Genomic DNA, 12,912 nt, shown 5'->3' with positions numbered 1-12,912 from the left:
TCATTGCTCAATGCCGGCCATCGATTCTAGTAACTCCATATCACCAAACATAACACAGATAAGTACCACCGTCCACCGAGATCATAGGGACTAGCTTAATCCGAGCTCTTGTTTCTTCCAAACATAAGAGGTTTCGGTTGTCACAATCGGCTACTACTGTCTACTAGCAATTCTAAACCGAAACCAAATGCCTCATGCCCCACACCCACGTACATTTTACAAGCCACAGTCGAATCCACCACGTGGTCTTCCCTTACATATATCATATGAGGTGGACCTCCATATAATAATAATAATAATAATAATAATCATCAAAACACACACACTCCCCTCCTGAAAATCATTATCATTATTATTATTTACAAATAAAAAACAGACACTTCTCTTTTTTATTAACTTGGCAGTCCCCACATATATTATAAAAGAAAATAAATAATAATATAATACAAAATTAAAAAGAAATAGACACTTTTTATCACAAAAAAAATAAATTAGACACTTCTCTCTATCTTAATCTTTCACTTCCCCCACTCTATTTATACCCAATTGCCCCTTCCATGTTTCCCCTCCCAAATTCTCTCTTCACTTTCAATCTCATTTTCTTTCTTTCTTTCTTTCTTTCTTTCTCCATGATCATTTCATTTCTTTATAATTAATTATTCTCTTTAAGAAATCATCCATGATCATGGCACCTTCTTCACTAGCACTCAACTCTAGCACATGGGTTACTAGTAATAATAAACCTCATCAATTCTCAAACTCACTCTCCTCTTCATCTTTTCTTGATTTGGGCTTATACAACAAAAAGTCCACCCTAAAGTTGAAGAAGAAGCCCAATAGAAAAGTAGTTGAATGTGCTCTCCACTCTCCTTCAGTATTTGATTTCCCAAAACAACCCTACAAACAGCCCTTAATTACCAAAGAAAATGTCCCAAACAAACCCAAAAAAGACACACAGTGGAACCCAATACAAAAAGCAGCAGCAATGGCATTAAACATGTTTGAAAGCGCGTTACTTTCACGCGAGTTACAACAACCACTTCCAAAAACCTCGGACCCAAGAATTCAAATCGCCGGAAACTTCGCTCCAGTGCCAGAACAACCCGTAGTTCACTCTCTTCCTATCACCGGCACAATTCCAGATTGTGTAAACGGCGTTTATGTCCGTAACGGCGCGAACCCAATGTTCGAGCCAGTTTCTGGTCACCATCTTTTCGATGGTGACGGCATGGTTCATGCCGTTACCATCAATGACGGTGTTGCAAGTTATGCATGCCGTTTCACTGAAACAGAGAGACTAGTCCAAGAGCGAGAATTAGGCCGAGCTGTGTTTCCGAAGGCCATTGGAGAACTCCATGGCCATTCAGGCATCGCAAGGCTTCTTCTCTTTTACGCTAGAAGTCTTTGCGGTATAGTTGATCACCGGAATGGCTCCGGTGTTGCTAACGCCGGCCTTGTCTTCTTCAACGGGAAACTCCTTGCTATGTCGGAAGATGATCTTCCTTATGAACTGAAAATCACTCCCTCCGGTGATCTTCAAACTATTGGCCGTTATAGCTTCCTTGATCAGCTTCATTCCACAATGATCGCACACCCGAAAATCGACCCTGTCTCCGGTGAACTCTTTGCATTGAGCTACGACGTAGCTAGACCTTATATCAAATACTTCCGTTTCACACCCGACGGAGTAAAATCACGGGACGTTGAAATTCGTCTTCCAGTACCAACAATGACGCATGATTTCGCGATCACTGAGAATTTCGTAGTAATCCCAGATCATCAAGTTGTGTTCAAGCTTGAAGAAATGATCAGAGGTGGTTCTCCGGTGATATTCGACGGAGCAAAGAAATCGAGATTTGGAGTGCTTCCAAAGTATGCAAAAGACGCTTCTAGCATCATTTGGGTTGAATCACCAGACACGTTTTGTTTCCATTTATGGAACGCATGGGAAGAACCAGAAAATGATGAAGTTGTTGTTATTGGTTCGTGCATGACGCCACCGGATTCAATCTTCAACGAAAGCGATGAAAATTTGAAAAGTGTTTTATCAGAGATAAGGTTGAATCTAAAAACAGGGGAATCAACTCGCCGAACCATCGTTCAGAATTTGAATTTAGAAGCTGGGATGGTGAACCGGAACCGGCTCGGTAGAAAAACCCGGTTCGCTTATTTGGCAGTAGCTGAACCGTGGCCCAAAGTATCCGGGTTCGCTAAGGTTGATCTTGTAAGTGGGGAGGTGAAGATTCATAAGTATGGAGATGGAAAGTATGGTGGAGAACCGTTTTTTTTACCATCAGGGGGGTGTGAAAATGAAAATGAAAATGAAGAGGAGGATGAGGGGTACATTATGGCGTTAGTGCATGATGAGAGGAGGTGTAAATCAGAATTAGAGATAGTAAACGCCGTGAACATGAAAGTGGAAGCAACCGTTAAGTTACCTTCTAGAGTGCCATATGGTTTTCATGGCACGTTTGTGGAAGCTAAGGATTTGGCGTTACAATGAGACACAAACACAATGGTAAAAAATTCCAAAATAGAATAAGACAAAAATAAATTTCTGAAAAATAAAGAAAGAAAGAAAAAGGGAATGGGGAATATGACAAGAGGGATTTGCATATATCCCCGGGGTTCTCCTGAACAAAGATTTTGTTGGTATTAGTTAAATATTAATATTTAGTTATAATTACTCTCAGCACATATTTTCAGGAATCAGCTTGTAGCTTTGTAGTACTCATGTGTATTAAGTAGATGAAGCTCAGCTGCTTTCTGTTTCTGTTTCTTTTTCTTTTCTTTTCTTGTATTTAACTTATTTACCAGTAAATTACTTTCTTCTTATTTGAATTTTCATTTTTTTTTTCTGCACATGCTTATTCTTCTCCTTTTGTCTGCATGCGTTGTGTTCTTTCCAAGTCAATATTAGAACGTCTCGCAAGTCATCATAGTAATATTGACTCATCTTGCTCATCACTGGATATATAACGTGTAATTTGTGCATGTTAGCTAGGAATCAGTAGTAAAGTTATGGCGACAAATTGCTGAAGTTAATTAATAGTAGTTTTTAAAATTTTAAGATAGTATTTGAGTATCTTTTAAGATTTATTGATGTTAGACCACCTATTATCAGGGAAGTAGAGACAATTGTTATCTTATAAAGTTATAAGTCAATTTTGTAGGTTGAATTAGGCTCAAGTTAAGAGTTTAAGATAATAATATATCAGAGCTTCTCCATAATCGTTGGACAACTTTCTATCAGATTTTTGTTATCAGGTAATCTACCATTTATACCAAATCCAATAATATTACATGCAAGGGATGTTAAGAATCTCGCATTATTTTACAAGTCGATTTTGTAGAATTGAGTTGTGTTCAACCTAAATCCTAAGATATATCATACTTAAATCAAGTAATTCTCAAGTCAAATTTAACATATTCAATTGAATTGAACTAATGACCACTTATTTATGTTATAAAAAAAAAAGATCGACCACTTATTTAAGAGATTAAAATCTTTTATAGATAAATCTATTGTTGGTATTGTAGAGAAAATGCAAGTCTAAATTGGATATCACGTTTGTGTAATTTCAATAGTAAAAATTTGTCTCTTAACTTAAAAGTAAAGTTCAAAAGACCCACATGTTGATAATAATTTGTTTTTAATTACATTTTTTTTCTCCAAAAATAAAAGCCAGGCCCAAATCTTCACTACACAAAACAGGCTAGTGTTTCAAAAGAATGGAAATGTTTGTAAAAATAGTGGGAAACCAAATCAAATGTTTGTAGAATTGACTCATCCGACAATAATCAAAGAGCACGTTGCTGCATTAGCAAAAGAAAATGGTGGCATTGTAGTATTATAATTTGTTATACCTATTTTTATTGTTGATCGTGTTGACCAGAAGAGAGCGACTTCGCCGGTGTTTATGGTGGTTGAGAGCGTTGAAACCCCTGTTAAAGCGGAGGGGGGTTGTGTACCTGCAGGCACTCCGACGCTCAAGTCAGTTTGTGTATGTAAATGTTTTCTTGGCTAAATAATGCGTACCTTGTAAATGAAGTGAAGTCACATATATATAGCCCCCAGCGCAGGGCCAAGGCCCTTGATGACATTAATGGCCATCAAGTGGCTGCCGGAAAACGGCTTGGAGGCCTTGATGTGCAGTAAATGCCCGTCATTCCGGTTTACGATTGTTATGATACGTAAGAGTATCAGACCGTTGGAGGGTCGAGCACGTCTTGCGGGCTCTTTATGGCAGGCTCGCTCGGGTCATGTTTGTTCGACACCTTCTACTGCTCGAGCATCTATGCTCGGCCCAGAACAATTGTTTAATTAAAATAAAATTTGATTTTGCCGAAGAAAGAATTTGAACCATAGCTTTGCTAAAGGTATATTAAGACGTATAGAAAGCTACATGTGAAATGATAGAAGACAATAGGGGACAAAAAGTCCCACTTGCCTCTATCGTGGGTTTTATGTCCAAAAAATAATCGTCTTTCTTCTACTGCAGCCAAAAAGACCACTTCTCTAATGGACCCCCAAAAAGTCATTTTTCACTTCTTATTTTTCTTGTGCTTTGTCTTTGAGCTTTTAGAAAACAATTGGACAGGATATACTATACCACAAGTCTCACTTAAAGTGCCACTTTGTAATTTCACTTCCACATTCAATTTCATATATAACCAATAGAAGGTAGAAGATGCACTAAGAAGGTCTAAACAGAAAAAGTAGATAAAAACTATCCATAAACAAAAGAATACAAAGCTCTATTAATCCGAAATTTGGTCGCGAATTAGTAAAATATGACAAAAAATTGTTTCAGTAAAAAATCAAAATCAGATTCTTTTAAGTAATTCGTTCTTTGGTGAAACTCATTAACCATTTAAGGTCAATATCTTACTTTGTGTATGATTTTTTAATCCAACCAATTTTTGAATAAAACATTGAATTTGTGAAATTTTATACACGTATTTTATTTTGAGGCATGTTATCTAAGCACATTCCAGCTGACAAAAATACGATATCTTATCATAATATAAAAAAAAGGCTATGCACACAAATTGATAAGCAAAATATATTATTAAAAAATGAAAATCAGTATATTTATCCAACTTGTGTTCTTTATGTAACATTATTTTTCAACTTATAATTATAACGTGGCAGCAATACGATAGAATCGTTGATTAGGATCAGTATTTAATTAGTTGTTAGAGTTGGATTTTAAGTTTTAAAGCAAGCTAAACACTCCAAGTTGCGATTAATAAGTTCTTGTCAATAATATATATACCCATATGAACATCACATGAACTTCACGTGACAACTGAAAAAAAACGAAAAGTCTATTTAGTCAAAGCTGCAAACTGAAAAACAGGGAAGGAGGTGGTTTGGTATATCCTAAGAATTAAGAACGACAATAACCTTTTTCAGTTCTTGTTTGCTTTGACTAAGCACCAAAATGTCGTATTATCGTCATTACAATTTTTTCACCTTGAAATAGTTCTTTTACTCAATATATTAATTTTTGTTAGATTATGATATATTTCATCAATTTTTAGGTCAAACTAAAATAGAGTCACCTAAATTGTACTAGTATTTGTATACTTCCCTCTCTTTATCTATAGCTGCATGCATGTACAAAAGTCAATGGTGTTAAGAACAAATGGCCAAGTCAATTTTATTGATCACACAAAACCTTGCTTATATAGCAAGTCATTACAATTGGGCCTAACACAAACTATATTGGGCTTAAGCTAATCAAGGCCCAATACTACAAACACATTATACAACAAACTCTCCCCTAATTGAACAATCCTAAGAGTTCAATTAAAGGATACTTGACAAGCAAGCTAAACAACATTCACACAAAAACTGAAAAATAAGCAAAGCAAACAAGTGAAAAACTGCAGCAATCCAAGCAATTCTGCAGCCAGAGCAAAACTGAAGCAGATCAAGCAATTCTGCAGCATTCATTTCATCTCCATTCCTAACCCACTTCTCAACTTCAAAAACGCATCCAACTTCAAAGGTTTGGTCATGATGTCAGCCAACTGGTCTTGTGATTTGCAATGTTTGAGTTCAATTGTACCATCCTTTGTAAGATCTCTCAAGAAGTGAAATCTCACATCTATGTGCTTACAACGACCGTGCATGATGGGATTTTTAGACAGCTTGATGGAGGAGCTGTTATCACAATAAATCTGAGTGCAAATCTTCTGATTCTTAAGCAAGTAGCTTAGTATACTTCTCAACCAAACAGCTTGGCAAGCACATGCAGCTGCTGCAACATATTCTGCCTCTGTGGTGGACAAAGTGACAATGGGTTGCTTCTTAGAAGACCAAGATATGGCTCCTGATCCAAGCATGAATACAAACCCTGTGGTGCTCTTCCTGTCATTCACATCACCAGCATAGTCTGAATCTGACCAGCCAACTAGCTCAAAACCTTTCTCAGTGTCACACCTATACATGATTCCATTTGTAAGTGTACCCTTTAAGTACCTCAATATTCTTTTGACTGCTGTAAGGTGCATGTTTGTAGGCCTTTCCATATATCTAGCTACCAGACACACTGAATAAGCCAAGTCAGGCCTTGTAGCCAACAGGTACATTAGGCTCCCAACTATCTGCTTATACTCTCTTGCATCTGTAGCATCACCATCTTCATCTTTGTCAAGCTTACAACCAGGTACTATAGGGCTGCATACACTATTGCAATTTTCCATACCAAACCTCCCTAAGACCTCAGCTGCATATTTCTGTTGACTGATGTATATACCTTCCTCAGACTGGATTACTTCTACTCCAAGAAAAAACTTCATCTTGCCTAAATCAGTCATTGAAAATTCTTTTTGCATTGATGTCTTGAACTCATTCATCAAAAGCAAATCATTTCCAGTGTATATGAGATCATCAACATATAGACTGACTATCAGAATCTTACCATTTGGCTTGTGCTTAATGAACAATGTATGCTCTGAAGGACATTTCTCAAATTCCTCAGAGTTGAAGTAGGCTTCAATTCTACTGTACCAGGCCCTTGGTGCTTGCTTTAGGCCATACAATGCTTTCTTAAGTTTGTACACCTTGTTCTTTTCCCTCTGATAACCTGGTGGCTGTTCAACATAGATATCTTCACTTAATTCACCATGTAAAAAAGCACTTTTTACATCCAACTGGAACACTTTCCAACTTTCTCTTGCAGCTATAGCTAGTATTGATCTAATTGTGTCCCATCTTGCCACAGGAGCAAATACCTCATCATAGTCAATACCATGCTTCTGATTGTACCCTTTTGCCACCAGTCTTGCCTTATGTTTATCAATTTCTCCTTTTTCATTGTGTTTAGTTTTGTAAATCCATTTCACACCAATTACATTGGCTCCATCAGGTAAACTAGTAAGCTCCCAAGTTTGATTCTTCTCTATGGACTGCATTTCTTGATTCATAGCTTCTATCCAAACTTTAGACTTAACAGCCTCACTGAATGATGTTGGATCTTCAGTAGCTACATAGACTGCAAGATTATGCAGCTGGTCAAGCTCCTCTCCTGTGACAAAGTCATTCAAGCTCTGAGGTGGTCTCCTAACTCTTGGAGGCAAATTCACCTCAGATTGGAAGTCAATGCCATCACTATCATCACTTGAAGTATTCATATCAACTTCAGCTTGAACCTCATTGTCATTTGCTGGAGCCTCATTGTCATTTGCTGGAGCTGATGTACTATACTCTTCATCACTGAGAGCATCATTGCTTGATTGGTTTTGCTTTTTGTCTGAGATCTTATTCCAATTCCAACCTTTATTTTCTTCAAATACCACATCTCTGCTGATGATTATTTTCCTTTTTTCAGGGTCATAAAGCTTATAAGCTTTTGACTCTTCACTTAGTCCCAGAAGAACACATTTCACACTTTTGCTATCTAGCTTGGTTCTTTGACTGTCAGGTACATGAGCAAAGGCTATGCAACCAAAAACTCTGAAGTGATGCACAGAAGGTTTGACTCCACTCCAAGCCTCTTCTGGTGTGATGTCTTTGACAGATAGAGTGGGGCTTCTATTCATCACATAAGTAGCCCACTTCAAGGCTTCTGGCCAAAATGGTTTTGGTACACCCTTTCCAGCCAACATACTCCTTACCATATTCATTAGAGTCCTGTTCTTCCTTTCTGAAACACCATTCTGCTGAGGTGTGTATGCTGCAGTCAATTGCCTCTTGATTCCATGATTACTACAAAAATCATTAAAAGCATTTGAGGTATATTCACCACCCCTATCTGTTCTTAGGCATTGAATAGAACAACTGGACTCTTTCTCAACCATAGCCTTAAACTGTTTGAAAGTTTCTAGTGAACTAGACTTCTCTTTCGGCAGATATATCCAAGTTTTTCTAGTTAGATCATCAGTGAAAGTTATGAAATACCTGTTGCCACTGTTGGATTTTGGATTGATAGGTCCACAGATATCAGAATGAACAAGTTCAAGCTTAGAGCTGGCTCTCCAATTTGCTTGCTTGGGAATGGCATCTCTGTGTTGCTTGCCTTCCAAGCAATCTGCACAATTCTCATCTAGCTCTTTCAATGCTGGTAGACCTCTCACCATGTCCTTTTTAACAAGAACATTCAATCCTTTGATGCTTAAGTGGCCATATCTGCTATGCCAAAGCAAAGAGTTGACAGGTTTTGAAGCTTGCAGACATCTTGGAGCAATTACTTCTGCTTTGACAATATACATTCTATTTGTTGACATGTATGTAGCAAAAAGTAATCCCTCTTCTTCATGATAAACTTTGCAGCAATTGTTTTTGAACACAATTGTAGCCTTCTTCTGCTGAATTTGGCCAATGCTGAGAAGATTTGTCTTTAACCCAGGTATGAAATACACATTGGTGAAAACATGAACTCTTCCATTGATACTGAGTTTCACATTTCCTTTTCCCATCACATTCATCCTTGAGTCATCACCCAATTTCACTGAATCTCTATAATTCTCATCAAAATCATAAAACCAATCTTTATTACCTGACATATGATTGCTGCACCCAGAATCCAAGAACCAATTTTCACCAAACTCATCATCATTGGTTTTGGCCATGAGGAGCATCTCTTCTTTAAACTCATCCAATTCTGCATAATTGGCATTTTCACTCCAATTGGGACAATTGCTCTGATAGTGTCCCAATTTATGACAGTGAAAGCATTCCACATTCTCTTTGCTTTGCCTTCCCCTACCACGACCTCTAGCAGAATTTGAATTTCTTCCCCTACCTCTCCCTCTGCCACCATTAGTGACCTTGAGAGCTTGCTCTTCTTGCTTGATCAGTTGGCCTTTCATACGTTGTTCATGAACTATCAAGCTACTCTGCAGCTCATCAATGGAGAGTGTGGTAACATCAGAAGATAATTCAATAGAACAGACTACATGATTGAATTTTGCAGTCATTGATCTAAGAATTTTCTCAACCACAGTACTTTGTTCTACTCTTTCACCACAAGAAGTCATCTTGTTGGTGATAACCATGGTTCTTGCAAAGTATTCTTCTACTGATTCACTTTCCCCCATCTCAAGAACCTCAAAATCTTTGCGCAATGCTTGAAGCTGTGCACGCTTCACCTTGGTTGAACCTTGATACCTAATTCTCATAGCATTCCAAATATCTCGTGCAGTGTCGCGATTAAGAATTGTTTCTAAGATGGATCGATCAATGGACTGAAACAAATAGTTCTTGACTTTCAAATCAGTAAGCTTACTCTCATTTGCAATGCGCTGTTGTTCTACCGTTGCATTCGCCGGAGCCACTGTCACACCATTCTCGATCAAGCTCCAATATTCTTTAGATCGGAGCAAATTCTCCATCAACATTGCCCAATGATCGTAGTAGCCATCAAATTTTGGAATTGAAGGCTTCAAGAAGTCTGAATTTTCTGCCATTGCGAAGAAAATTGCAGTGGGAGGAATGAAAAAGATGAAGAATGTGGGTTTCTTTGGTGTGGCGAGATGAAGAAGATGAACGGAGAACAATCTTTTGGAACGGTTATGACGGTTAGAGTGGTTGTAACCACCGTAACTAACTTGTTTCTTGTAGAAAACAGAATACAGGTGATGGATTAAAGGCTCTAGATACCACTTGTTAAGAACAAATGGCCAAGTCAATTTTATTGATCACACAAAACCTTGCTTATATAGCAAGTCATTACAATTGGGCCTAACACAAACTATATTGGGCTTAAGCTAATCAAGGCCCAATACTACAAACACATTATACAACAAATGGAACAGATCAATTTTAGTAGGAGTGTAGGACTGATATTATTATTCTCGAGTGTGTTCATCTATCAAGGATATATATCTTCGAATTTCGATAAGTGAATACAAGATTATATACTTTTTTTCCAAATAGTTTAGTGATTAGAATTTTATACTTAAATTAAATAAGTTGAGTGTTCGAGATTCAAATCTCAGCCCTATATATAGCATGCAAGATTATATACTATAATAATTGTTTATATAATAGGTTTATATTCTTTAAAAAAAATGGCTTATATAATAATGCATAAGTGATAAAACTAAATGATTAAAATTTGGAGATCACAAAATCACACTGTTATCTGTCCATGACAAACTGAACCTTCAACCAAATGGAGGACTTTTTTAAGAGAAAGATAAAAAATAAAATAAATTTTATATGTGTTTTATGATGGTGGGACCCACTATTTTATGTTTATCGATCACTAAAAAAAAATTAAGAACTGAAAATAACATTTTTATCAATGAAAGTCTGTAGCCAACCCCCAAATGATTGGAAGTTTCCTCTGTACGCCCACAATGACAAAAAATAGAGACAATAGTACAACCTTTAAAACAAAGATGCTCATATGTAGTATAAGTTTTATCATGAATAAGCAAAAAAAAAAAATTGAAAAGAGGACTTTTTTTCTTTTTTTGTACTTGAAAAGAGGAATTTTAAATTGAAATTTTCCAAATTTTATTTAGCCCAAGATAATCAAGAGCAAAAACTAGACAAAAATTCTAATAATGGTCAACAATACCTTTTAAAAGTAAAAATTTATAACCCTCTTCATCTTTACGACTAAAACGCATATCTGATTCATGTTGGTTCAATGAGGTAGACTATTAACCTCTACGATGTTTGCCGTCTTAGAGTTTTGAGCATTTTCAAATATTAGTTTATAGTGGACCATGGTCCACATTAAAATTTGTCTTATTTTGCATATGTATGTTTGAAAATTCCAATTAGTAAACTATATTAACCGCTTTAGTTACATGATGATTATTAGGGACTAATTAATCAAGAAAATGTGTAGGGTTGACTGACAATTAAAAGGATCATCAACTTTGATTAGAAGAGGATAATAATTGGGGTACATTAGGTGAAGCCTAAGGGCCCTAAGATTAATCCTACTTTGTCAATGATTGCACTTATCATTCACTTTTATTATTACATCAATCTTAGTCAGATTGTCAATGACATCAAACACAAATTAGGCACTCTAGATATCATTGTTTTTGTTTAAATATGACATACTCACATACAACTGCATAATTGAGAATTCTATGAAGAAATTAGGAATATGACAACTCAATTAATAAGCAGATTAAGTGACAAAGGGAATGAAGAAACACATGGTAATTAACTAGCTAGGTGATCATTATGTGGCCAGAAACAGAGTATGATCAAAATATCTAAAGGCAGATATTGCAATTTGATTTCATTGTGTCTTTCACATGGTGTTTGGTTGAAGATTAAATTAGGCAGCAAGTTCTGTGGACCATTCTTTGTCCTGTTGTTAGCCTAATCATGCTAGCATCATTCTTTTTATTTTATTTTATTTTATTTTCATATTAACATATACATCTTTACAATGAGAGTATTCTTTAAGTTGGTTGATACATATAAACAATTAAAAAACCAAAGTTTGTAACTTAACTATCAACTTGAATATCCACTTTTGGTCTTGATCATACATATAATTATTGTCTTTCTTTTTTGTTTTTTATAGCTTCTAGATATAATTTTATTTATGACATATCAGACACTAAATATGAATATCTCTCACAGTTGAAATTTAAATCTTAGTTGTCAACGTCGTAAGAATCTAACTCCTTCTACTAGACCTGACTCTCATTGGTTCATGTAATTGTTGTTTTTACCACAGACAGAACGGCATTGCAGCAAATAACTTATAGTTAAAAATGGCAAAGTTCATTATACTAAAAGGACATAATAAAGGGAAGATAAATAAAATTATGAAACAATGAAAAAAAAATACAGATTTTGAGAAATGATACAGATGAGTCCAGATTTTTTTGAGTCAAAAAGTGAATGTTAGAACCACAGGTTTTCCACTTGACAATTAATTAAGTTTAGATCAGAAGCTACACAGACAAGAAAGGAAACAAATCATATCTGAAAGGATATTCAACTAGAAGTGGTTGAAGTTATTTACATCAATTCACAAAACAAGTTTTGGCAATAATCAACTAGCAATGAACCATTGCATGTGACTTGCTATGTCATTGTAACTTCATATAGTTGACAAAGATACATTGCATGTTGTGAATTACTTGCATTTGATTAAGACTCAGTTTGTAAGAACTAAGAACTTCTTTATTGAAATAAGTTTATGATTCTTTGCTTATGAAGAGGAAAAGTCTTTTTTCCCCTCTAAGTTACCTATATTGGCTGGCTTTCATCATTAGAACCACAAAGATCTAGGTTTGATCCTGTTGCTGCCAGGTCCAACATGTCATTCTGCATGTAATTTAATAAATGCTTGATAAGCATATTCTGTCTGTTAATGTGTTGGGGCTAGTTGCCTTCTTTGGTAGGCCTGTTGAAGAAAAAAGCGCTTAGATAATAATTTTTTGTGCCAGGAGCAGCCGAACAAGTGCCATCAAGTTAAT

At 36.0% G+C, this 12,912-nt stretch overlaps 1 protein-coding gene across 1 annotated transcript; it reads left to right on the top strand.

The window, feature by feature from the left end:
* The first annotated feature begins 452 nt into the window (after nt 1-452).
* LOC123914344 (9-cis-epoxycarotenoid dioxygenase NCED2, chloroplastic-like) lies at nt 453-2,958 on the top strand. The gene has a single exon (XM_045965464.1). It carries the CDS (start codon nt 680-682, stop codon nt 2,501-2,503), a length of 1,824 nt encoding a protein of 607 aa, XP_045821420.1. The 5' UTR covers nt 453-679; the 3' UTR covers nt 2,504-2,958.
* The last annotated feature ends 9,954 nt before the right edge of the window (nt 2,959-12,912 follow it).

Source organism: Trifolium pratense, linkage group LG3, assembly GCF_020283565.1.
Source record: "Trifolium pratense cultivar HEN17-A07 linkage group LG3, ARS_RC_1.1, whole genome shotgun sequence".
Lineage (NCBI taxonomy): Eukaryota > Viridiplantae > Streptophyta > Magnoliopsida > Fabales > Fabaceae > Trifolium > Trifolium pratense.
Note: the sequence above shows the minus strand (reverse complement) of the source record. Positions and strands in the feature narration are given on the sequence as shown.